This window comes from Lissotriton vulgaris, chromosome 1_1, assembly GCF_964263255.1.
Source record: "Lissotriton vulgaris chromosome 1_1, aLisVul1.2, whole genome shotgun sequence".
Classification (NCBI taxonomy): domain Eukaryota; kingdom Metazoa; phylum Chordata; class Amphibia; order Caudata; family Salamandridae; genus Lissotriton; species Lissotriton vulgaris.
The window spans coordinates 1,755,893,844-1,755,920,630 of NC_141685.1; the positions used below are offsets into that span (position 1 = coordinate 1,755,893,844).

At 47.0% G+C, this 26,787-nt stretch overlaps 1 protein-coding gene across 1 annotated transcript in view; it reads right to left on the bottom strand.

Annotated features, from left to right (window-relative positions):
• The window catches only part of RXYLT1 (ribitol xylosyltransferase 1), a 140,400-nt gene extending 127,862 nt beyond the window's left edge, over positions 1 to 12,538 (bottom strand). The window contains exon 1 of the mRNA XM_086919058.1: positions 12,003 to 12,538. Coding sequence (XP_086775184.1) covers positions 12,003 to 12,153 — 151 coding nt within the window. The 5' untranslated portion in view covers positions 12,154 to 12,538. The remainder of the gene's footprint in view (positions 1 to 12,002) is intronic.
• Between the last annotated feature and the right edge of the window lie 14,249 nt (positions 12,539 to 26,787).

The following is a 26,787-nucleotide window of genomic DNA, read 5'->3' on the forward strand; positions in this document are numbered from 1 at the left end:
TCCAGTATGAACGGGAGGAGGAGGGTGGGGGTGGGCGGTCAGGCCAACTAGAGAATCTTAGGGCACAACATGCGGACCTCATGGAACGATTGCGATGCCACAACTACGCTGCCCACACATGCTAAAGCAGACAGAGGGGGCCGATTATTGGCCTGGCTGCTGAAGTAAGAGTAAACACGTCCCAATCAGAGCCATACGCAGGCCAGAGGGGTCCCTAGTATACACAAAAAGAGAGATACACAAGGTGATGCCAGACCATTATGCACAACTGTACCAATCAAAGGGGCGTTGCTCTGAACCCGACCCAGAGAGATTTTTAACCCCTATTCAGCTAACCACAGCCTTGGGAGCGCACCAGGAGGCACCGATTGGTCCCCTCACTCTAGAGGAAATCAGAGAGGCGATTGGGTCCATGGCGTCCGGGAAAACGTCGGGACCGGATGGCCTACCTGCTGAATATTACAAGGCCTACGGGGAATCTCTGACGCAACACCTGCACACTCTCTACTCCACAGCCCTGACAGACCAAACATTACCCCCGTCGATGCGTGAGGCCTACCTGGTGTCCCTCCTCAAACCGGATAGAGACCCTGAAAAAACTTAGGGTCATACAGACCTTTGGCACTCCTGAACGTAGACTACAAAATATTTGCAAAGCTACTGGCGGAGCGCCTGGCACTAGTGGTCCCCGAATTGGCCCAAAGTGACCAAATGGATTTGTACCCAAGCGCAGTACCTCGCTGAACCTGTGGAGGTACTGTTGAGTGGCGGCAGACAGTGTGAGGGAATGGCCTAGGGCGGGGTGCCTGGTGTTGGACCTCGAGAAGGCTTTCGACTACTTGGAGTGGGGGTTATCTCGTGGCGGTGTTGCTGCGTTATGAGCTGGGTTGGGGGTTTCTCCAGATGGTCGACTTGTTATACAAAAACCCCACAGTCCGGGTGCGACTAGGGCCATACATTTCAGACGCCATTCTGATACGCAGGGGAACGAGGCAGGGGTGCCTGCTGTCACCCCTCCTGTTTGTGTTGGCAATTGAACCCCTGGCAGCGGCTCTGCGAGACACGCTGGGAAATGGCATACCACTGGGGGATGCAACGCACCAGGTCTCGCTATATGCGGACGACCTCCTAGTCTTCGTGAGAGATGTGGGAAATATTCTGGCTCAACTGGAGCACATATTGAGTGACTTTGCTGCGCTCTCTGGACTCTGGGTGAATGCTAATAAATCCTGTCTTTACGAGTTTAGGAGAGACACTCCGGACCCCGGCTATGTTCTAGCCGATACAAGGATACAGTGGAAGGCTGATACGTTCCGCTACCTTGGAATCCGGATTTACAGCCAACCGGCTGATCTCTTTGATGGCAACCTGGGACGCGCGGTGACAGCCATCAAGTCACACCTGAATTTTTGGAAGATGCTCCCACTAACAGTCACGGGCGGGGTGGCACTCTCTAAGATGGTGATTCTCCCTGGTCTTCTGTACCCTTTCGCAAACCTGCCACTGTATGTCCCGGTGGCCTTCTTTAACATGCTGGCTGCACAGATTCAAGACTTCCTCTGGGGTAATGCGCGACATAGGATGGAGATGGCAAAGTTATACTTGCCCACAGACCAGGGGTGCCTAGCAGCACCATGTTTTGAACACTACTATGTGGCTGCGCAATTGCAGTGGATTGCCCAATGGCTTGCGGATAGGGGTCGTGATGACACGGCAACCCTAGCTTCCCCCCCCTCTCTGGACTATATAACTAGGCTTTTTCATCCGGCTACTAGGGCGCCAACACTGGCCCAACTCCTTCTGGCAGTGGCTTACAAGTGCTATCGCCGCTGCCTATATTACTAGGGGACTAGTTCCCTACGCACCGGCCATACCACTAGCAGGCTTCCCCAGCGGACCTGGGGTGCTTACATCCCTAGAACTTACGGAGTGGCACAAAGCTGACATACAGACCATGGGAGACCTGCATCGGGATGGCACGCTCATGCCATATGAATCTCTAGTCGAAGAACTGGGGCTCCCGCCAGGTCCATTTTTACGACACTGTTCACTGATCACAACGCTGACCTCTAAGTGGAGGGACATGAAAGACGAGCCGAGTTAACATCTAACCATACAGTACCTCCACGTTATGGGTCGCGGCAGGCACTTAATTCGATGGTTTGCGGCATCCCTTCGCATGCACGCCGCAATAAAGCTAGACTCACTTCGCTGTAGCTGGGAGGCAGATTTGGAGCGACAGCTAGAGGACAGGGAGTGGGAAAAGATATTGAAGAGCCCAACACGCATCCCCAGAAACATGTGGTTTCGGCAAATACAAGTGTTCATAGTACATAGGGCATACCTCACACCTGAGAAGATCAATAGGTACTTTCACCGCACGGATGCGATATGTCCCCGTTGTGCGGAGCCAGGTGCTGGACTGGTGCACATGCTGTGGAACGGTCACAAACTACGTACTTATTGGTGGGCTGTTAGGGAGGCATTATACACATGCACGGGCCGCAACATACCCTTTGAATGGCCGACTTACTTGTTATATCACTTTCGTAGGCCCCCGGCCACAAAAGGCACTTCCTATTTCCTTGACCTGGGGTTGGCGGTTGCTAAACGGCTCCTAACGAAAAGATGGAAGGCACAAGACCCACCGGACATAAGGGCATGGAGGTATTCACTCCTAGCGTGGGCCAAAGCGGAGGGAATCGCCATTCTGCGGGAGGAAACACTGGGTCTGCGGAGGACACCTATAGCAGCACAATGGGAGGGGTTACTCCAGGCCTTGGCACACACGGAAGGGGACAGCCCGAGCAGTGACTAGATGACGTGAGAGGTGCCCCCAAATTGGGAGATAGGCGATCTGGCAGTGCACCCTCGCCGCCTCACGCAGGTACACATATACTAACCAACACTTAGGAGGGACACCGATATGTGCGGAGGATGGAGTTGCAGTTCCATGGAGAACTACGGGACGAAAGGGATGGGGGGTGGGGGTGGGGGGAGAAAGGTAAAAGGGCCAAAGTGAGGAGTATGTAACCAGAAGTCGGACTTAGCTGCTGTTTTTGGTTTTTGAGCTCTTGTTTGTCTTTTCTATATATAACATCTGTGCTCTTAACCGTGATGAATGACCTGTAACATTTTGTATACAATGCCACTAGAACCATATTACGGACGCACGGTGGCCTTTATCTTCGTTGACGTAACCCACCTGTTGAGGTCCAATACGGAACTGAGGCAATAATGTCATCAACATGTACAGTGGAACACTCCCAGCTCAACCGTGATGTCTAAACGAAATTGACACGCAGCAGAAGCAGTAACGCACGGAGCCTTTAATCACACGGAGCCATACCTGGGAAGACAGCGCCAGTGTCAGGAGACCGAGCAGGTGACCAGGTGACCAGAGACCTTCACACACGCCGAGTTCCCGCCACCAGTCGCGCCGCTGCCTTGGGACTACGTTTCCCATCGGGCTCAGCGGCGGCGCGTTCCCCGACGCTGCAGAAGCGACGGGAGGGGCTCTAGAAAGGCAACAGCCCTCGGTGGAGCGGGTGGGAGACGCTGCAGAAGCAGTAACGCACGGAGCCTTTAATCACACGGAGCCATACCTGGGAAGACAGCGCCAGTGTCAGGAGACCGAGCAGGTGACCAGGTGACCAGAGACCTTCACACACGCCGAGTTCCCGCCACCAGTCGCGCCGCCGCCTTGGGACTACGTTTCCCATCGGGCTCAGCGGCGGCGCGTTCCCCGACGCTGCAGAAGCGACGGGAGGGGCTCTAGAAAGGCAACAGCCCTCGGTGGAGCGGTGGGAGACGCTGCAGAAGCAGTAACGCACGGAGCCTTTAATCACACGGAGCCATACCTGGGAAGACAGCGCCAGTGTCAGGAGACCGAGCAGGTGACCAGGTGACCAGAGACCTTCACACACGCCGAGTTCCCGCCACCAGTCGCGCCGCCGCCTTGGGACTACGTTTCCCATCGGGCTCAGCGGCGGCGCGTTCCCCGACGCTGCAGAAGCGACGGGAGGGGCTCTAGAAAGGCAACAGCCCTCGGTGGAGCGGGTGGGAGACGCTGCAGAAGCAGTAACGCACGGAGCCTTTAATCACACGGAGCCATACCTGGGAAGACAGCGCCAGTGTCAGGAGACCGAGCAGGTGACCAGGTGACCAGAGACATTCACACACGCCGAGTTCCCGCCACCAGTCGCGCCGCCGCCTTGGGACTACGTTTCCCATCGGGCTCAGCGGCGGCGCGTTCCCCGACGCTGCAGAAGCGACGGGAGGGGCTCTAGAAAGGCAACAGCCCTCAGCGTCGCGGGACGCGAGCGGGACGCCCGGGGCTAAGCCCGGGCAAAGGGCGGGCCCTCTGAGGCCCTCCGAGGCACGACAAGGCCAGGCTAGGCCACCCCCCTGAAGACGACCACGTGGGCGTGAGGTACGGCTGTTTGGTTCCTTACTTTGGGAGTAAAACTTCGGTCATTAACATAGGGTTTTGTTAATTTCCTCGAGTCGGCCACCTTATACAGCAGTACCCGTCAAGACCAGCAAGTTATTCAGCTAAAGTCTAGCCGACTGCATGAGTTTATGACTCTACAAACATTATTCAAAAAAATATGGGTAAAAAATTGGTTCCTCAACCTTCCGAGGCTGTGAATACCCTTGATTCATATCTAGTACAAGTGGTAACCAGCATCAACAGTAAGAGAAGGCAATCTTTGGGCCTAAGTCAATCACCAGTGCTGCCTGCAGATAGCCCGTCCACAAGCACAGCTATGTCCGATTCCCTGATAGGAAACGCACAGTCTATTGCTGTAGATTCTGGCCCTAACTCTCCGATCAATCACATTGAAGCCACTGAAAACTCGACTTCTGACAAGGACAGAGCTGATCTTATAGATTTAGCCGATGACGCCTCCACCGAGACAAGTATCCAGACAGACGTCATTGATGAGGTCCCTCTGCTCCAGTCTCCCCCTAATCGTGCTGTAAGAGCATGTAGGAAAATGGCAGCCAAAAGAGGGGGGAAACAACAGGGGAGGAGGAAGCCAGCCACCCCACCCTCCAGAAGGACGGGTAACTTCACAGACCATGAGTTAGATCTCGAGTCTAAGCGTATATCTGACGATGATCTTTTCAACAGGATCCAAGAAATGATGGATATCAAGATCAAAACTATCATAAAGCCCCTGATCGGGAAAGTGGACAAATTGATCGCTGAAGTTAAGAAATTGGGAGGGGTTCACGGTAACTTGGCTAAGGAACTAGAGAACCTTTCAACCCTCGTCGCAGATTTAATATCTACGGATGAGGATGTCCCCTCTACTGACAGTAGTGCGCAGCCTACTCAATCAGACTTGCCACACCCACCCCCATCCTTAACATTAATAGGCCCGAATCAGAGTGTGGCAACTGGGGGCCCTCAAGTCACCACCACTGACGCAACAGTGGCACGTAGTCAAGAGACCAGCCCAGTTCAGTTTATAGCTGAAGCCTTACCGCTAGTCTTGGTATTAGCCAACGTACCTGTCTTGTCACAAAATAAAACAGAGTCCAACCAGGATCTCAAGGACAAAGCCCTACATTGGCTTTCTAACAACATTTACATGGCGCAAGAAGGGTTTGATAAATTGGCTGGTGCTATAGTTTCGACCAGGAGGGTACCTTGGATTGGCAGCAAGCCGAAAAGGTTTCAGGGAGACTGCGTCATCATAAACTTCACTAACGCAGATGTTCTCCCCGAAATCCTGATCAATCTTTTTCCGCCTCAACGACGTAATGGATCCATAGTCCCGTTAACACTCAGATTTTTTAATAACGAGACCCAATCTGCTACTTTAGCCAACACCAACAGGCCAACTAAGTTTAGGAACAATAGCAGTTGGGGAGGGGCAATGGGCTCCCGATTCACTAGCCATCGGCCTCTGCTTGCATCGCAGCAAATGCCAGGAAGAACCAACTACCCATATGAGCGGATCATCCCCCCGGCTCACCCGCAAGTGCTGGGACTTAATGGGTGGGTGAACGGCGAACCCGGTCTTGAATACAGTGCACGGGGTATCAGGCCAACACGGTGGCAGAGAATGGACCCGACCATGGGCCACCCAATCACACCACATCATCAGTGGAATCTAGCTCATGCTGGTCAGTTCCTACCAGGCACCCCTTCTGCTTGGGGCTTCACCACAGGCAATAGGTTTGGCCCCTTATCGGACCTCAACACCTGTGATTGACTTGCATTAAGATCTAACCCAAACAATTTTGGACAAATTAGTTCGAACCCACGCAAAGAGGGCCAAAACACCGACGATCTTCAAAGTTCTTATAAGTTCAACGCAGTCATAGAACCACATATATCCATCATTCGTGGCCAGCAAGTACTCTCATTTGGGCCAGATGCTGGTCCTGATACGGGCACTATTAGAGGGATGACACAGCATCGCTGTCTTGTGAACTCTACTAGGGCCACATTAGTGCAAGCTTCAGGGGAAGGAGACTCTGAGAGTGGCAGTGAACCTACGACCATTAGGGAGTCATGTAGGATTTTAAGCTGGAATGTGGCAGGCCTAAGCACCAAACGCCAGGACCCAGAATGGTGCAGTTTTATTTCAAAGTATCACATCATCGCACTGCAAGAAACATGGGACACTTCCAGTAATACCTGGTGGGATGGGTACACCAGTTTTGCAAGTTCCGCTATCCCTAGCAGAATGGGTAGAGCCAAAGGTGGCCTGGTGCTCTTATTCTCCGTGGATCTAAAAGGAAGTTATAGACAGATTAGGTCTGAATCTGATAACATATTGATCGTAGAAAGGACTATCAATAAAACCAGCAGGACCTTATATGTCAACTTCTATAATTCAAGTAACTGTGCTTATAATGGTCGAAATATCGCTAATTTAGATAGCATTTTAAACTCAGTCCTACAGAATATCTCTTTTGTATTTGAGTTAGTTTTACTAGGTGATTTTAACATTCATTTATGTAATTTAGCCTGTAAGGGAAGAGTAGCATGTGATGGTGAGGACGATGCCTTGGTTGCGCCCCACTTCGAACATACCACAGAGGGTCAGGAGCTTGAAGACTTACTGGCTAATCATAATCTTTATGAACCCAATTTTGGTGCTAGAACGCCAACTTTCAATGGTAGTCTGAATGGTTCTGTGATAGACTATATTTTCGTTTCTCTTGGTATTCTATCCTTTATTACGGCATATAGGACGGTGGCAACCCACTTCAGTGACCACAACCCAGTGTTACTTGAAGTGGCGTGGGGCAGCAAGATGGGTACAGCACCGTCAATCGTAAACTCAGCCTCCTCTCTGAGGACTACAGATCAAGATAGAAGAATTAAATGGGCAAAGGTGATCCCGGAAAACTTTTACAAAAAATGCTTCCCTAAGATTAAATTGCAGACTGAGTTGTGTCAGAATCCAGATACTCAAGGGAGCCTATTGGTTTCAGCCTACGAGGAAATATGTGCACAGGTCTCGAAAGATCTCACAGCTAAACCTTTTTCGGGAACTCAAGTTCATAAGCGTTGGTTTGATACTGCATGTTCGAAGGCCCATAGAGATCTGTTGGCGGCTCTTAAAATCGTTCCAAGACCAAAAGAGGAAATCGTGAGGCTAAGGAAAATCTATAAGTCAGCAGTAAAGAGCCGCAAGGACTCCATTAAGCGCGAAACATGGGAGGAACTCCTCTCAGCGGCGGTGCTTAAGGACAGCAAAAGATTCTGGGAAATCATCAAGCACCCTCTTTTTTCGGAAGACGACAATCTACCAATGGACTGCGTGATTACTGAGGAAAAATGGCTATCCTTTTTTAAAAACGTGTATGGGGGCAATGCAGTCGTAGAGGACACTAAAAGTCGATTACCTTCTAACGGGAATGTTAACCCTATTGTTTTTAATCCCCAAGAAGTTGAAAAGGCGCTTATGGAAACCTCCAAACATAAGGCTCCGGGCCCGGACGGAGTCCCGGCCGACTTTTTTATGTTCTCTCCTAAAATGTGGTCGAGAGTGTTGTCTAACGTGTTTAATGCAGTAAACTTCAACGCAGCACCCGCCTCATGGGCTAATTCCACTATCGTTCCCATTTATAAAAACAAAGGCCAGAGGGACGACCCAGCATTTTATAGGCCTATATCTCTGTTGGACTCTACTGTAAAAATATTGGGGAAAGTTCTTTTAGTAAGATTGAGGGAGAACGTTGAGGGATGTGGCGGGCTGTGCGATCTACAATACGGCTTTAGAGAGAGTAAAGGTACGATCGAGCAATGCATTAATTTGTATCTACTCATCTCTAAGTATACAATGGCTAAGGAGGGCTCAGTTTTTCTGGCCTTCATGGACCTTTCGTCGGCCTTCGACCTCGTCAATAGGTCTAAATTATGGTCGATTTTGTTAGATATGGGAATTGACGAAGCCCTAGTCATGTATATGGCCTCGTTACATCAGGAGCTTTTCGCAGCCGTCCGAGTGTCCAACAATGGTAGGTGTACCTCCTCATTTAAATCCCTCAAAGGAGTACGCCAAGGCTGCATCCTGGCCCCTACGCTTTTTACTATTTATATTAACGGCTTGGGGGCACACCTGAGGGGCAGGGGCACGGACGTACCGCGCGCAGGAGACACCCACATTCCGGCACTCCTGTACGCGGACGATGCCGTGTTAATAGCCCGCACGGGTGTCGGCCTGCAGATTCTTCTCGACGCCTTCGGTTCCTTCATGGAAAATCTGGACCTAAAGGTCAATGCATCTAAATCCCATACCATGGTTATGGGTATAGAGGGTGCAAAGAGAAGACACAAATCATTCTTCTGCAGTGGGACTCCTGTGTCCGAGGTAACCACATTTCCCTATCTGGGAGTGCTGTTCGATCAAAAATGTACTTGGGGTCCACAGATAAATGCAAAGAGGTTGGCAGTAACTAGATCTTCCTCCGCACTCCTGGGCTTTGCCGGCAAATTGGGTGCCAGGCCTATGGAAGCGATGTTGAAGATATACAAAAGTAAGCCTGTTGCCATCGCATCTTATGGATCATCTCTGTGGGGTTATGTAAACCTCGACCCCATTCAGAGAGCAGAAAATAGATTCATAAGATCCCTCCTCTCTGTCCCCCAATCAACCCCCACCTATTCCATTCACAAGGAGGTTGGGTTGCCATATCTGTCGGACCTATTAAGTGTTGCACCATTGACCTTGTGGCTGAAAATGTGGCTAAATGTTGATTTACCTCTGAACCATAAAATCCTGAGGGACGTCCTATTACTGGACAATCAGAACGAAATTCCTTGGCTGGCCTACCTAAGTAAATCATTTTCAGACCTGGGTCGCCCAGAACTTTTTTGCTCCCCAGAGAAAATTACGACCCGTGACATAGTCCAAATAAAAAAAGCCTTTATAGAAAGGAAGGAAGCAAGCCGTGAGGCAGTCGAGCTTCAGAAGCCGGCAGTAAGGGCGCACTTTCTATTGATGAGCGATTCTCAATTGGCCCCTTACCTCCGTTTCGTAACTATCCCTTACCATAGGTTTTTATTAACTAAATTAAGGTTCAACCTTATTCATTTTCACCTAGGCTCTTTCAAGGGTTGGCAGAAGCCAGAACTAGCCGCCCCTTGCAGCTGTGACCATTTCTCTGTGCAGGACACTATGCATTTCGTCATGTTCTGTAGCCTATTCCATGAGCAGAGGAAAAAACACTTGCTCCCCTTACTCAAAAATGCTGGGTTCACACAGGTGAGACCCGCACTGCTCTACCTACAGCTTATGACCAATCCATGCACAGCATTTGGTCTTGCAAATTTTTTAGTCGCGGCAGCTAGGGCGAAAGCTGCTGGTCAACCTCCGTCCTAAAAGTTTACTAAATGTATGAATTTATATCATAGGCACTGTTTTATACATATACATACCTTTTAATCATGTGTAAATAGTATTTAAAATGTGTATTGAGTTAGATGTTTTTAAATGTCATGATCGCAATGTATACTTTTTTTTAAACGTGCTGTTTTAATGTTTTCTTTCTTTGTATGACTTTAATTAAGTCGAATAAAGATATTCTGACTGACTGACTGACAAAGTTCTAAATGTGGTTGGCATGATATGATGGATGTTATCTTTCATGCATATGTAAACTTCCTGAAAAGGTAATAAAAATAGATTTAAACAAAAAATGAAAAGGCATTTGCTGTATTTCCACGAAAACTGTCCTTGATTTAAAACTTCCAAATGTTGAGACTCCTTTTTTCTTTAGAATGAATCTCCTGTTACTTTCCATCTCTGTGTGCCTCCTCTCTCTGAGCACAGCCTAGTCTAAGTCACATGCATGTTCACCTTAATCTCTATGATAGTATGTCTGCATATTGTCTACGTCCTATTTAAAAAACCAAACTCTCTTTTAAAAGTCAGTGGAGAGGTGTGGTGCAACAGCCAGGGCAGCAGATTCGGAGCACAGGGTTCACGGTTCGATCCCTGGCGGCAGCTCAGCCCAGCACCATGTGACTCTGGGCAATAGATCACTTAATTTCCACGACGACCCCCAGCGCCTTGAGACCCGCAAGGGTGAGTAGTTTGAGCTTTACAAACATGGATTTTTACTTTATATATCAATACCACCACCATCTGCATGAATCAACATACCCCCTACCAAACACCACACCCAACTCCTTAATTTAATCTACCACGTAGAACTGTCAGCAGTAGTAAGCACTATATAAATGCACTTACAATAAAATACTCCTGTCCCACGTTATTAGTAACACTCAGTGGTTGAGCAGTCGAGTGTAGTCCATGTAACTGTTATAATTCCCTTGTGCTGCTTGACACATTCACATAATATAAAAGTGCTTCATGTCCATCACCAGTACAGTACCAGTCTGCAGCAGTAAATCACCCATCACCAACTAAACAGGGCTAGAATAACTGAAGAGATCTGACACATACTGCTGGTCAATGGAAAGCTTTAACTTTATCCACCACTTCAGGTCCCAACAAGCTACATACTAGGACTGCTTCTAACAACTCACAATGACAATCAGATATGGAATGATATTACCAAAGACCATTCCGGCACATTTCTCCAACAGGTGTCTCTCCAACCTAAACTATATATACACTTTAAACAAAATATTTCAGAATAGAGATCCCAGTGCAGTAACCAGCTAAATGGACAATGATCAAAAAAAGAGAACTGCAGAGCTGTTTAACGCAGCCAGCTTACTGAAGACCATACGCCTCACACTTCTAAGCGCTGCGTCCCATAACATGACAACCACATGTCAATGGTCATCGCACACGACATGGAAACACTCCCAACATTAGAGCTGTACGTAAATGATATATAAATGCTGTACAATAGGCATTCATTCCAGCTACCAACACACTTTCGGTTTCGCCCCCAACTCGTACAGTACACACAAAAATGAAGATGCCTAGAATGTGCTTCAAGCAAGAGCAAATCCACACAGAAACGACAAAAACATTCTCTGCGTTCCATCACCGGTTGCAGGCCGTGCTTAACTTCTCACACTTCTACCCCTGCTCGTACAATACACACAAATGTCCTTCTTCCATGCTCAAAACATTTATTTATTCCTTTATAACTTCCAATTTATTTTTAAGTTAGAGTGTGTATGTTGCTTGTTACTATGAATACTTAGAAAGCTTGGAGTTAAAGGCTTTTTCGGGACGATGCGGGGCCAAAAAACACAGTCATGCAAAGGTGAGAAGCAGCCTCTGTGTTGTGTTATATTTGGTATCCCTCAAGGCACCACCAGGAGTGTTTTCATTTCACGTCACTAGGAGAGACACACACATTACACATTAAAGGTAACCTTTTAGGGGCAGGACAGGCACTTTACAAAGCCTCCATTTATGTAACAATATGAGACCATACAACATGCAAGCGCCAGTGACATAAGAGACGCCGACTAAAAGCGGGCATTTCGTAAATATTTTTCTCGGTGCTATATGATTTCCCTTTTGCAGTACAGGACAAAGTCTTCTTACCTTTCTTCTCCCTTTCCTTTTTATGCACCACCTTGTGTACCCGAGTCGCCTTCTGGGGTTTGAAGAACACGCTGTACGCCGCATACAGGGAGAAGAGGCAGTACACGAAGACCAGGACGGAGCAGATGCGTTTGCGGGTCAGTCTCATCATTTATTGCTCCCATTGGCTGGGCTGGAGGGGCAGCGAGAGGGTGCTTGGGATAGGGAGCGGCACAAGAACCGGGAGCGGCACAAGAACCGGGAGCAAGCAGCGGCAGTCCGGGATAAAAACCGCACCGGTATTTATTCTGCAGACAAAACCACATTCGCTAAAAACATGTGTGCGCTTTTCTTATTTCCGGCAGACTACGTTAAAATCAAAGTTGTTCTCACCATCCCTGGGGTAACCAGTGTAGACATAATCGGCACTCACGATAAAATATTTACAAGACTGTTACAGATTGGCGGGGCAAAAAAATCTGACTGCAGTGTAGCCTACCCAGGCTGTGGTACTAGAAGCAGGGGGCTCTGATTGGCTACGTTCTACATTTACTTCCGGTGTTAGTAGCTGCAATTGGTCGTTTAAATCGTTCACTTTGGAGAACAGCAGCTGTAGTGCTGCAGGTTTTTGAACAGAATAAACGAGTTGCTGGGAAGGAGCGCTCCTAAAACAGTGAACACGAAACCAGTCTTATTGATGTTCAAAATAGTAATTGGGAACAGCTGCAAAACCTTACATGTATTTCGAAATACCCTACTAAATTAGGAGGATTGCCCAAAAGTGGGGTGTTTTTATAATTGTAATTACATTGCTTTTAATAATTGGGTTTCATTAACCTTTGTGATTCAAGCGTGAGAACCTGCTACAAAAATCTTTCTGTAATGGGCTAAAGGTCACAAGTTCGATGGCTGACAGTGCCAATTTAGCTTTTCGCCCTTCCAATGTTGACAAAAGCAGCTATTAAGTTGGGTAATAATTACACCCGGTATTAACTGCCAAGAGTTAGTTTGATGTTTTGTGTACAATGTATAAACAAGCATTTACAATGCAACGGTTTCGCCTTTGGAAAAGTTAGAGCTATTGGCATTGTAAATGACAACATTTGTATTTATGTGTTGGTTTTGAAAACAGATAAATAAATGGCATTGTCATTTACAATGCCAATAGCTTAATCTCTCGCAAATGTGAGACCTATTGTACCCTACGGACGAGCTCAGCAGACAGCAATTACTACCACACACACACCCAGAGCCACACACACACACCCAGAGCCAGCCACACACACCCAGAGCCAGCCACACACACACACACCCAGAGCCACACACACACCCAGAGCCACACACACACACACAGAGCTACACACACACACACCCAGAGCCACACACACACACACACACCCAGAGCCACACACACACATACCCACTCTCCCCGTGCCTAACAAAACAAGCCCCCACCGCTTCGTGGCACTCTACACTCTCTCTCTTGTATCAACCGGTGGTGCACTTTGGCCATAGAGCCTACTGTTCAGTGAACTAAATAACTACCTTCTGTGGGCACAGGCCCAGTAACACATTGTCCACTGAGGCAAACACGTCTCTAACCCCTGTATGGTGGTGGTGACACGTTCATCACTGTCCTGTACCGATGACCATCCCTCACCCCATAAGACAGTGCCCACTATCCTGGTTCGTCAGTGCCCGCTGCTCCTGTGTGTAGGAGAGTAGGGTCTGCTATCCTATGGTCACCCCAAATTTTTGCTTTTTGCTTCACTGGTTTATGACTTAATGTGGCTGTGGGCCTGCTAATCAGACCCACAGCCTGCTGTTCTCTCTCTAAATTATTGCCAATGCACTCTAGGTGCATTACGAATTGGACACTGGTTCACCTTATAGGCCCTGTAACAGTTTACCAAAGGTACCCAGGGCATAGGTGCATCCAAGGCCTACCAGGGGCTGCAGCATGTATTGTGCCACCCCTGGCTTGGCCTACATATTTGACACAACTGGCTGATCACTCAGCTGGGGTAAGTTGGTGTAATCACCTCTTGCTTAGATATAGTATCCCTATATCTAACCTTAACTGGACTCATGTTAACCTATAAGCCATTCCTATGGAAGGCCCCTGCAATCCTGGGGGCAGAGTGCGTGGTTTCATGTGAGATGGTGCTCTAGCATGAGCTGAGCCTGTCTGCAGCTGTCGGGAACAACTCCCTTAGCTGTTCCGGGATATTGCCATACCATATACTCTTAAGTGCATTATAATCCTCGCAGTTATATGTTAACTTTGGTTTGGCTTTATCAAAACATGTCGAGTAAGGTGTCATACGATTTGGAATACTATCCCCTCGACAGTTCTGTCGACGGGGATAGCATTCCACCCTTCTGGAGGGACACGACATGTACATAGCCTTAACCCCGGTTAAAGTTAACCAGAACCTCAGCATCACAAAATGGATGCTGCCACCACAGACACAAGTCTGACCTCCTACTGCTGGGAGTCCTTCCAGCGAGGGAGGCTTGGGCAAAGGGTTTCCTGCCTTGGGAGGTGCGAGCACCACCCCAGACAGGATTCTTTGTATTGGGTAGGACAGGGCTGAATAGATTGAGACATGCCTGGGGCACAAAAGGTGTCCCCGTGCATAAGCCAGTCCAAACCGGTCCTGGGACTTTCCAGACCCAGGCCTGGCAAGGAGCTGGACAAAGGAGAGGGGGTGTAACCGCCCCCCTTCCTGGTCCCACCCAGAGGAGGGACCTAGCAGGTGATCCACCCCTCAGATTGGGAATAAGAGTGGGAGCAGTGCCATAGCACCTCAGGTCATCCTGAAATCAACTTAAAACTAAGAAGACGCCGGACTTCAACATTCTGCTACACAGAAGACTGAAGAGCATCTCCCTTGTGGCCTAGGAGTGGCCACCCTGTGAACACAGGCACCATCCAGCAACTCAATGTCTGCTTTGCCGCCGCCTCCTGTTGGAACCCGAGCCCAGAGCCTGACAAGACCCAGACTCCCAGACTTCTCACAGCCCGATCCACAGTCCCTGCAAAGAAGGGACCCGTGGAGGCACCGATAGACGTGGGACCGGACCTCTTGAAAGACCCCCGAGACGCTGACTGCGCAGCAACGGAGGCACCCTTGATGCTGTGCTTTGGGGTTTGAGAAGCCCCACAACCGTGCATCCCTTGCACCGAAGATCAGCCCCCCAGCATCTCCACGATCTGCGTGGGACCCTTTTGCATCGTGCCACTCGACGCGCCGTCCCGGCCACTTGCCACGTGGTCAGCGGCCATCTTGGCGACGAAACCTACAATCAACACTGCGGGTCTGGTTGTTCCAGACTTTCCCTCGCTCCTGTAAAAGGGAGCACCCGCTCTGACCTTGCTGGTCCGAGGGATAAGCCTTTTTTGATTCCTGCGTGGCTTGCATTAGCCAAGGCCTGTTTGCTCCAATCAAGTTGCCGACACCGCCAACAGCGAGAAGCCTGCGTGGGACAGCTCGTGATTGACTCCTGGACGTCCTCGACCTCTTCGGGTCCACGTGGCTGCAGAGAGAAGCTACACCTCATCACCTGTTTGCACCCGACATCGCCTGGTTCCAATCTGGTTCCACGGTAGTCACTGGCTAGTGACTTTGAACATTGTCCCCTCTGCTTTCAGGTCTTTACCACTTCAGATCCACCGGAACTCTTCACATCGAGCCACCTGCAGCATCTTCAGCTCCAAGCACCATCGACCTGCGTGACGAAACCCGACACTACTTGGCACCTGTGCACCCGCTTCCTGTGGGTGAGGTAACTCATCAACGCCGGTGTTCCCACACTGGTACACACCTCTAGTGCCTGTGTCTTAAGTTTCATTCTTCTAGATCACTCGGAAGGTTCCTTAATAACTAACTTTGTAACTTTTAAGCACCATTGACATTGCATTGGTATATGCGTGCACTTTCCGCACTGCACCCGAGTCCCGCGGGCCTTTCCCGACTTAGTCACTGCTAGTCCCGATCAGCTCCAGCAATTCCCAAGGCCCTAGGCCTACTTCCTTTTCAGTTGGTGGTTCTTATACCACTATTTTAGTATATGGTTTAGGTGGCCCCTAGGGCTCATCCATATTGTGCAACTTTTGTGTATTTAAACTGTGTTTTGTTTTAACGCTTGTGCTTCTGTGCTCATAAAGAGTATAGGGGATATTTGTAGTTAATAAATATATATATATTTTCAATATATATCTGTGTGGTGTCCTTTCATTTGGTATTCAAGGGGATTGTGTATGGTAAAACAGCTTGCTTCACATGCCTTTAAGAGTTTATCCTAAGACTGCTTTGTCCACACTACCACTAGGATAGCTGGTCTATAAGGTTGACTTACAACCAATCATCATAAGGGTTGCTTGGCATGGTACAAGGTGATCACTAGAACTAGTGAGCATCATATACCAGGCCAACTTCTCACACTGTGTATACTCTCCGGGTATATGTTGCTCCCTGTAGCGCTGTACACACACTCGCCTCCCTCTTCCTAATACTCCAGTTTAACCCTGTCCCGGTACGTCACTTTAGTGAACTCTCTGCCCGAACTCATCTGACAGTGGTTCCTTACTGTAGTGAGGCTGGGGGCGTCCGTGTGGCTGTGCCCCCTGCTACATCCCGTCCGTGCAGCCGCGGCCGGTCTCAGGTCCCTTCCATCCGGCTCCCACCAGAGTCCAGAGAGACGCGGGTGACGTCAGTGGCATGAAGCTCCAGAGAGGGCGGGGCAAGGAAGCCTGGGAGTGCTGGTGAGGGCGGGGCCTGCAGACATCTGAGCACCCAGGGGGCAGGGCCTCCTGGAAAAGCGTTCATCGGGCGGCCTGCTTAGAATCACCTATATCATTTTCTCATACACCACATTGGTCATGGATGTCAGCCCTTTCATTTCCCATCACAACCTGCTCATCAAAGTAAACCCTCCACATTGCCACTAGTGATAGCTCTTGAAACCGATACCACAGAGCAGGCATCCCCCCAAGGTACATTGGTGTGTAGCAGGCCATCTCCGCCGAGGCCGGGAAGTACAGACTACACAACCACACAATGCTTGACCTCTCTAACGAATGCCAGAGGAAGTCCCAATCGTGAACCGTATGTGCCGCGGTGCCACATGCTACGAAATGAGAATTAAATCAGGCTTGTAAGGTACGGGGGCACAGCTGTGGAATGGCAATGACAAAGCAAAATATTACGTTTTCCTTGCATAGTCTGCAGACAATGCCCTCTTTATTCACATGCACCCGCCGAAGGAATACAGCCAAAAAGAGTGCCCATAATATTGCCAACGACACTCTGCCAAGAACTCTGTCCCCTGCCAAGGCTAGCTGAGAAATCCCGCAGACTGTCTGGGCCGACAGAGGGAGGTGGCCTCCAATGTGAGGCAAAGGACACAGAACAGGAGCCTGCAGGAGAACAGCTTCCCAGCTTCCCTCCTAATGAGGGAATCCACAAGTCCTGCCACCCACTAAAGAGGGCGAAGCACCGCGCTCAAGACGGGGACTGCTGCAGCGCAAGGCTTCATGGAACACGAGGATGTATCGCAACAACCCGATCTGCCGACTTTGGAACTGGGGATCCAGGTGCAAGTCTCGGCGTTAGCTCAACATCCTGTGATTCAGGGCAAATCAATTAATCTCACAGTGCCTACAAAAATTATATATACATGTCCTAATATAACCAATACTCATGAAAAGCGCATGGTCTTCCGGTCGAGTTCACGCTATATATAAAAAAGAAATGTAAACATGAGACCCGCCATTTTTAAGCTGTCCCACACACTTCCGAACATGAACACCATAGCACGAATACCATAGCATGAGCACCGTAAGTGACATCACGTCCATCTGACCACTCATTAACTCACAGGGTTGGTGGACAGACAGCGGGATACAACCATGCGGGACCTGGACGATCTTAGCAATGAGGAAAAGCATCCATGTTAAAAAAAAAAGTACACGCCCACAGTGGCCCACGTCTTCATGACGGCAAAAAGGGGCGGGATGAGAAAAATTCTCCGGAACGCCCACGAATCTGCTCGGAGAATAATGGACAGATCTCTCTTCCAATGGCTAGCCTCCATTTATGGAGCTAGCCAATGGAAGAGACAGGCGGGACAAAGCCCCGTACTGCTAAACAAAAGATTTCGCCTGCGCGAACACTGTTGCGCAGTGGACGCCAGGCGAAACCTAATAAAGGGTATCACGGAGGACTGTTCCATTCCTACATGGACAGTTCACCGTGCAGTAAGGGCCAGCCGTTAGCACGGGGGGGCTGGGCCCACACCCAGGGCGTTGAAATTCGTTGGGGCGCAAGGAGATGTCTGCATGCAGATCATGCAGCAGGCACCCACTCAATATAGCCCTGAATCTCCCCTTCCTGGCAAATGTTACTCAGTAGAAGCAGCAAGGCAGAAAATGTTGTGCAAGACCACAGACAGCTGAGGTTGAAGAGGTAAGGCTAGACAGCAGACAGACAGGCAGGAAAGTCTCGGTTGAAGCTGCTGAACCTCTATAATATTAATTCAAATTATTTTTTTCTGACCGTAAAAACATCTTACATACTTCTGGTCACATTGTTGCGAATACAAAACCACTGTGTTAAACAAGCAAAAAGCTGACAGTGGAACTTTCTAACTCCCAGCACCTAACCTGATTTTTATGCTCCATAAGTAATATCCCCACTAAATTGGGTGGGAAATTTGTGCACACTGGTTAGTACCCACCGTCACAGTACTTGTTCACAACCGGGACTTAACATTTTACAGACAAAGCAAAGGTGCACCACCCAAAAACACTATATCACCAAGAACAAGTCAATTGTCCATATCCAGAGAACTGAGAATTCTTCAATATTTTCTTTTTTCTTTATCTTTTATTATTTCATTCACATTTCGTATGAAACACAGGATTCAACACAACGAACAGCAGACGCGTTTCGTCCTTATACAAGACTTCTTCAGGGCTGTCAGGTACAGGTCCGATATGAGAATGAAATAATAAAAGATAAAGAAAAAAGAAAATATTGAAGAGTTCCCTGGATATGGACAATGGACTTGTTCTTGGTGATATAGTGTTTTTAGGTGGTGCACCTTTGCTTCTTCTGTAAAAAAAAAAAAAAAAAACTACTGTGTTACTCGATTACTGGTATTTTATTAAGTTTAGTAAGAGAGAGAATGTGGCATTATGGCATCGGAACTGGGGAACCAGACTTGAGTCCCCGCCTCACCTTAACATCATAACCCATGCTCAAATGAATTTGACCTTGTGTAATGTAACTGGTGCTCATGTAAAGGGACGAGTTTGCATTACATAAAAAAGCTGAAAAACAAAATGTCTACTTTTTAGGTCTCGCCTAGCGTTGCTGCGCACATGCGCAGCTCGCTCGGCGAGATTTATTGTCAAGGAGGACTTTCAGAGAAGGGCTTGAAGCCCCGCCCCTTACTTCTTTTGGCTTGTGTCACTGTTTATGGTAAATGGTGGCCTGCCATTGGAAATAAGCTTTCTGGGGTGCCTCCTTTTCGCTTTTTTGTCCGGCCCATCCAGACTGGATTGCCTGCTTCACGGCTGTCGTGAAGCAGTTTCTTATCGTAAGAGGCGTGTTATGTAAACAAGCCCTGCGATCCAGTCTGGATGGGCCGTCTCAAATGGAGAAAGGGCGCCGCATGTTTATTTTTGCATTGCGCTTTCACTTAAAAGTGAAAGTTCGATGCAAACATAAACAGCGGATGCCTGGCGAGCGCTTGTCTATCCAGACCCCCTGTAATTCCGCCTGTCTGAAAAAACCCTTGCCTCCTTAACCCTATCTTACAGGTTCAAACCTCCCTCTCTGCCCCTTATCCACGCCCTCTTTCCACTCAAAAATCTTTAATGTCTGTCACCCAAACTTTCCTGTGCGCTCCCATGCCCCCTTTCCACAGGCTTTCCCCTTTCAGTCCGCTAACCCTTCTCGGTTTCCTACAGCCGCAGTGTTCACAGGCCGACAGTGGCAGCCTGTCGTTTCTACATTTTCCACAGCCTGCAGGAATATGAAATACGCTGGTATGTCCCGAGGATCAGTGCTTTCCCTTTGCCCCTGGGGAGTAAAGGCCCCCCTCCCGCCCGCTGCCCCTGCTCCACCCGTCGGGGGCCTCCCGGGGTCCCCACCTGTGCCGGGGAGCCTGCCCCTCCTGACAAGGCCAGCGCTTGTTTTGTTATGAGCCATCAAAATGGCTTTGTAGTTTACTCTCCTTTCTGCATTTCTCCGGTGTCGGCTGCCGTTGGTGCCCAGCTGGAGGCGCACCGTCTTCTGTGACTGCTGCTGGTCCTGATTGGAAAGCCCACCCCTACCCCCTCACCCTCCCTCCTGCTCAGACGCAGAGCCCACTCAAAGGAGCGCACTCAAAGTAGCGCAGAGATGACGATTCATCCCTAGAGTGCAAAGCAGAATTATTTATCTTCCATTTGAAGAGGAAATAGTTTTTTATAGTCTCCCTGGCAACCGCAGTGGCGGTGGCATCTGCAAAGGTTAATAATCAAGCTCTTTTAGATGATTTGCATCAGAAGCCTGAAGAGTCAATAGTAGGATCATGGCTCTGATTTATTGAATATCTTCTCAGTGTATCGGTCTAAGACTTACTAGGATGCGAAAATGGAGACCCAGAAAGGTTACCGCAATCTTCATAGAGCTTTTCCAAATTTATTTCCTTTATTGCAGATTGGGAGATGCCTGGAACGCTTTGTGAAGATTGGTGCTCAAAAAGCTGTATTAACACTGGCTCCAGGTAATTTGTGACTGACTATTGAACATCTTTGTGTCTCCTGATTTGCTGCCGGGCAGATCATAGTGAGCAAGATTAGGGATGCCTGAAGTCATGTTGCAGCGGCAGATGCATCTTCTTACATGCTCCAGGACAACTTTAGTGATTTTGTCCCACCAGGCTTTCGTTGGGAAGAAAATAATGACAAATCTACTTTATTTAAATACCAAATCTAACACAAACCTTACGTCCCACTTTTGAAATTGAATGATCATGCATAGCCTCAACCCTGTCCTAACATGGGAACTACTATCCTTATTATGATGTGCTGACCGAAGTCTCCGGAAACAAGCCTTTGCAATGCAATAGGTCTCACGTTTGCAAAATTTTAAGTTATTGGCATTGTAAATGACAATGCCTTTTATTTATGTTTTCAAAACCTACACATAGATAAAAAGGTTTGTCATTTACAATGACAGTAGCTCAAATTCTCGCAAAAGCGAGACCTATTGCACTGCAAATGCTTGTTCTCTTTGCTTATAAGTACTCGCAGTATTGTTTCTCCTCACCATAAATTGTAATTGCATTTATATAGCGCTTCCTACTCCTGAAGAGGCGTCAAAGCGCTACTCCGCAACCCAAAAAGGATTAGTGGTGGATTAGTATAGGGAAATATGAGTTAATTTGAGCAGTAGACATGTGAGTCTGTTATTTGGATTGAAAAGGATAGTGAAGGGATAGAATAGGGAAGAGTCTAGAAAGAGTTATTCAGGAGAGTCTAGTAGTAAGATGAGGGTTGGGGTGAGTCAAAGGAGGAACAGAAGATGGAAGAGTCTAGAAATCGTTATTTTGGAGATCACAGTAGTAGAATGAGATTTGGGATGAGTCAGAGAGTGGAGGTATATGATATATTAAGAGAAGTACAATGCCATACAATCACAGGCCATATCATACCATTACCATACAATCACAGGCCATACCATACAATGGCAGACCATAACAATGACATGCCAGACCATACCATACAGTTACCGGCAATAATGTGCCATGCCAGACCATACCATTTCAATGACAGACCATACCATAATATACAGTGACAGGCTATTCCATACTATACAATGACAGGTCATACAATACCCTACCATAGTAAACAATGACAGGCCAAACTATAACATGCCATACCATACCATACAATGACATGCCATACCATTCAGACCACCAGGATAATGCAGCATTGTTTTGTACATTTTATGGCGCCAACAGTTTACATTTTGGGTCATTTGTGTTTTTGCAGCACTTTATTGTTCCATATGTGGTTGTCTTACCCCCCAAAAACACTGACTATCCAGCTAATCCACTTAACTCCTCTAACCCAGCAGTTTCCATTTAGAAATGTATCAGAAAGCACACAAGCAGACTTGAAAGCCAATTTATACTGAAGTAAGCACTATAGCAAATCTCCTCATTGTCACCCTTGCCTTTCCCTTTTGTGAATAAGCTTTCACATTTGAATTATGAATGACTGTTCAGAATCCAGACCATTCCCTAGTCAGTCTGCATGTCAACTCCAAAATCCTCTCTCTGCAAGCTTTTATTCAGTTGCCACTGCCTCGTCTGGATGTTAAATTCATCAACACTGTTTCAGAACAAAGATTCTATCTGGGATATTCATGAGACTTTCAGTTCAAAAGTGGAGCAAGTACTGCAAGAAATGTCTGTTGAAATAAGAGTTTGCAATTATTTATGTTATGAAAGAGGTTTTCCTTTGAAACAACACCTTGGACGTCTACTGACCTTTGTGCAGCACAGAGGTGGAAATGGAGGGATGGCTATCATTAGTGCAGTGGCACCGGGGTCCAGTAATGCAAGAAGCCAATTGCACCCTAATAATTGCTCATTTTAAATAGCCATCCAGGGATCTGCTCACTATTTTTCTTCTCTATTTTTTATGTGTATGCCACTGCCACACTTTTTATGCCTCTCTGTGCTCTCCCCTGTCACGAGTACTTAAAAAAAAATGTTCCTTACCCCTCCCTTACCCATCCATCTCCTATCCTGCTCTATCTCTGATACATGTGCCACAGTACTACCATGATGTCCCTGCTCCAGAATGTCTCAGACTGTTGCATACACCGAATTTGGGGAGCCCAAGTCAAACATACCAGATGGAATCTTGTACTCAAGCTTAATTTGTACCAGTAGTTGTAAGCGTTGGTCAACAGCATATATATATCTGGGAGCAGGACTTATGTTTATCTTCATACTTCGACCGAGACCATGAAATCCAAAAGGAGAAAAGGGAAAAAGCAGTATGAGCAGAAAGATAGGACACGAATGACAAATTGTAAAAGTATTGGCGAAAAAGATCCTGCTCAAACAAGAGAAAGGATTTGTAGGTGATGGAAGAAAGAGGTGTGACCTTCAATCGGCATCCGGCTTCCTCAGGTTTTGGGAACCCCAGCATTTGGCATCACAGGTGGCACACTTATGAGAGAAATCCTGGACTCTAGCACCTACTTTTTTAATTGATCGTTGAGCATCTGTGATTGTCTCAGAGGAGCATCCTTTGGATTAATTTGTGGATCTGTTATTCTCCCCTGCCACCACCTCCCTGCGTACTCTGGATTGCAGGTGGGCATACAGGGAGTGGAGCAGCCTCGGTGAAGCAGTCAACCATCAGTTTATATTTTAATTACCTGCACCTTTCTCCCAGTGCTCGCAGTGTACCGTCCATGAGAGTTGCTTTGAAATATGAGAGAGGCGACAAGGCCATTCGAAAATCGGTCATTGAGTTCTTTTGGTACTGTTACAAACATGCACATCTAGCCATTTTCAACACAGACCTTTAGTAAGTTTTAAACTAGCGTCTTTTCTCAGATAATAGTTGACTAGCGTACAACAATTCTCGCTTTTTGCAGATAGCAGAAACTGAGTAGCGCTGTTACAAATCCCTCTATTTGGAAAGGTGATGACAATTTTGTCTGAGAACGTTTGACAGGAGATGTACATTTGTAAATAATTTGTATGTTAAAAGATTTATGCACAGCAGCTTAACTTCTATCAGGCTTGTATAACCTGGTGGTTCTCTGATTGCTCAGAAATTGAGCATAGTTAATGAAAAGGGTCATGGAGGACGACCATGTACTCCCCTCAAACCAATTCTCATATTACGAAGGAGAAACTATGTCTCTCTCCCTGGGATCATACCTTCAAATTGTATGCTGTCCTTTACTCACCGAGCAGGCAAATAAATGTCTAGCCCAATACGTTAAAAATAGCACAAAGTAATTTATAAAATAGGCCAAAATTTGGCAACCCTCACAAACAAACATTTTACCTCGTAACTGGGAAAAATATAGCCTAATTTTGCTTGATCTAGACCAATCTGGCAACACTGGCTGGGTTCACAATACTGGTAGACTGGGCACAGGCAATTGTATCAAAGGTGAGAGGTTATTTTGTGCCACGGAGGTATCACCTGGTAGAACAGTAGGTGTGGTTTATAAATGCGAAGCAAGGCGTCCCCTTTGTGTAGGGAACGACCCTCTGGGCACAACTAAAGGATCATCTGATCTTCTAACTTTACAACGTGTATTTTAAATCATATTTCTCAAATGATAGCTTTTCAAACTTTGTTCGTAGAGTTCATCAAGTTTGATTTTTAATGTTTCTTTTTCATAAGTCTTGATGTTTAATATCACATCCAAACTATTTCTGTGTTCACACATGTTGCCATGAAAACACTTAAAGTAGCATATTCCCAATGCATTCGCGCCCATGACAGGCACTTCGTCAGGGGAATCTGAGACCTTCTGTGAGACTTTCTTGATCTTCAAGACTTATGAAAAAGAAACATTAAAAATCAAACTTGATGAACTCTACGAACAAAGTTTGAAAATCTATCATTTGAGAATTATGATTTAAAATACACGTTGTAAAGTTAGATCAGATGATCCTTTAGTTGTGCCCAGAGGGTCGTTCCCTTCACAAAGGGGACGCCTTGCTTAACACTGGCTAGGTGACAGCAGACGTACCCCTTAATGAGATATCTTTCACGCAGCAGGTAATATGGGACTACAAGTACCAGAATGCAAATAAAATGTATATTTGCTAAGTTAATGGAGATTTAGGTTTGCTCTTTGTTTAGCTTAAATTACAAGCTGCAACTAGGATGACAAGTGGAAGATTAAGGGGCACCAAATATGGTTCTGCCCAGGGTGCTATCTGCGCAGAGGCAGGCAGTCCTGTATGCAGTACAGTTGTTTAAAAGTGGGCACAAATATTCTGCTAAATACATGGTTTTGATGGAACTTCTTCATCTTTTTGTTTTAATCGGTCCCCCTTTTTGTAGTATTGTGTAAATAAATATGAATGACCTGATGGACTCCGTAAACCTGTGATATAAGCATTGGAGGGTAATGAAGTGAACGATCCTTTAGAACGTTGAGTTTCTTGCTTATACAATGGCGGTGTTAGGAACTAAAGCATGGAATTCCCTTCCCATCCAACTTAGACATACACACATTGAACCCACTTATAAGAAGTTCTTAAAGACCTGGATTTTTACCATACCAGGTGACACTGTTTTATCTCTCATTTATTCCCTTGATTTTAGTATCTCAACCTGGTTTCTCCCCTACTACAGAGTAACAGATACTGTCTCGCTAGCACTAAGATGCTCCTTAAAGTGAACGTTGCGCTTTACAAATACCCTCATTCATTCATTATACGATGAAGAATACAGATGTATATAACTACTCTCTGGTGTCGTGCATTCATTGGCGAGTACCTGGTCTGGTTAGGACACCACAACTGGCGTCTAGTAGGGGATAGGTAACCTGTAGGCTGACAGCGTTCTCCCAGGGAGTTTGCCGTGGTCCAGCAAACTGCTTGTGCATGCCATGAGTGCCATAGTCGAAATGCAGAATCAACGCTGGCACCTGTGAATTCTCAGTAAAATGCTAGCCTGTGTAAAACTTTTGTGAACAGAGAAAGCATCACTGTAAATCTGCACATCAGTGGCAAAGAATTGAATAAGAAGGCTGCAAACAGAGGTACAATGCTACTACGCAAACTAATGCTATATGACATATGGAGTGATGATGCGAAAGGCAGCTGCAACCAAGTCTTGAAAAACAGTATATTGTGACATTCCACTGCAAATTATACAGTAATCCGATGTGCTGGGAAGCTGAGATCAACCAAGTTGTTATGGAGAGGCATTTAAGCGTGCAGCCAATTGAATAGCAGAACATTATCTGCTTATCAAATCATTAGAATACGAAGACTTGTCTACTTACTGAAACAATGAAAGAAAGTCATGGGACCACTGCTCCTGTGAGGAACAGGGTCAAGACTGATTTGCATATGACTGGGTCTGAACAGAGGTGGCGAAGTGAGCTAAAGAACAAAGATGGATTCAAAACAGATCTGTGACTGGGGGTGAGTGTCTGAAACATTTCAGTGCTCCGACCATCATCTCCTTGTGTTTGATATTTGAACCACAGACATTTATGTCAGAAATCATTATCTTTGCATTTGGTCAATATAAACGAATGCATTTTCTTCTATGGTGCAAAGTGCATACAGAATAAGAATTACTTCTAAGCACTCCCACACAGAGACCTCAAGGAGCTCTACAGCTAGTGAGTTGCACTTTGATGAAATACTGAGTTTCAAAACATTTTGTCCTTAGCCCTTACTGTGAATCACATTATTTTACACTTATCATTAGAATTTCTGAATGGGCTCACAGTTCTTCTACAGAACCTAAGGGGAACTCGAATGGCCCCTTAAGTATATCAGTACTAGACTGTCCTAGTGCATTTTTAAATGCAAAATGTAATCTATGTCGTCTCAGATAACAGTAATGACAAGACAAGGAAGAGAAACCGAGACAGTGACTATTGTCCCTCTGCCTATTTGCACAGCTGGGCTTAATTTGCACTGCAGAAATAGTGATACATAAAAGTGAAAGGATATGTTTAGTGTGGCTGTTGAGTTGACTTTGATATGTAACTTTTGATATTATATATGAAATACCTGCTGAAGC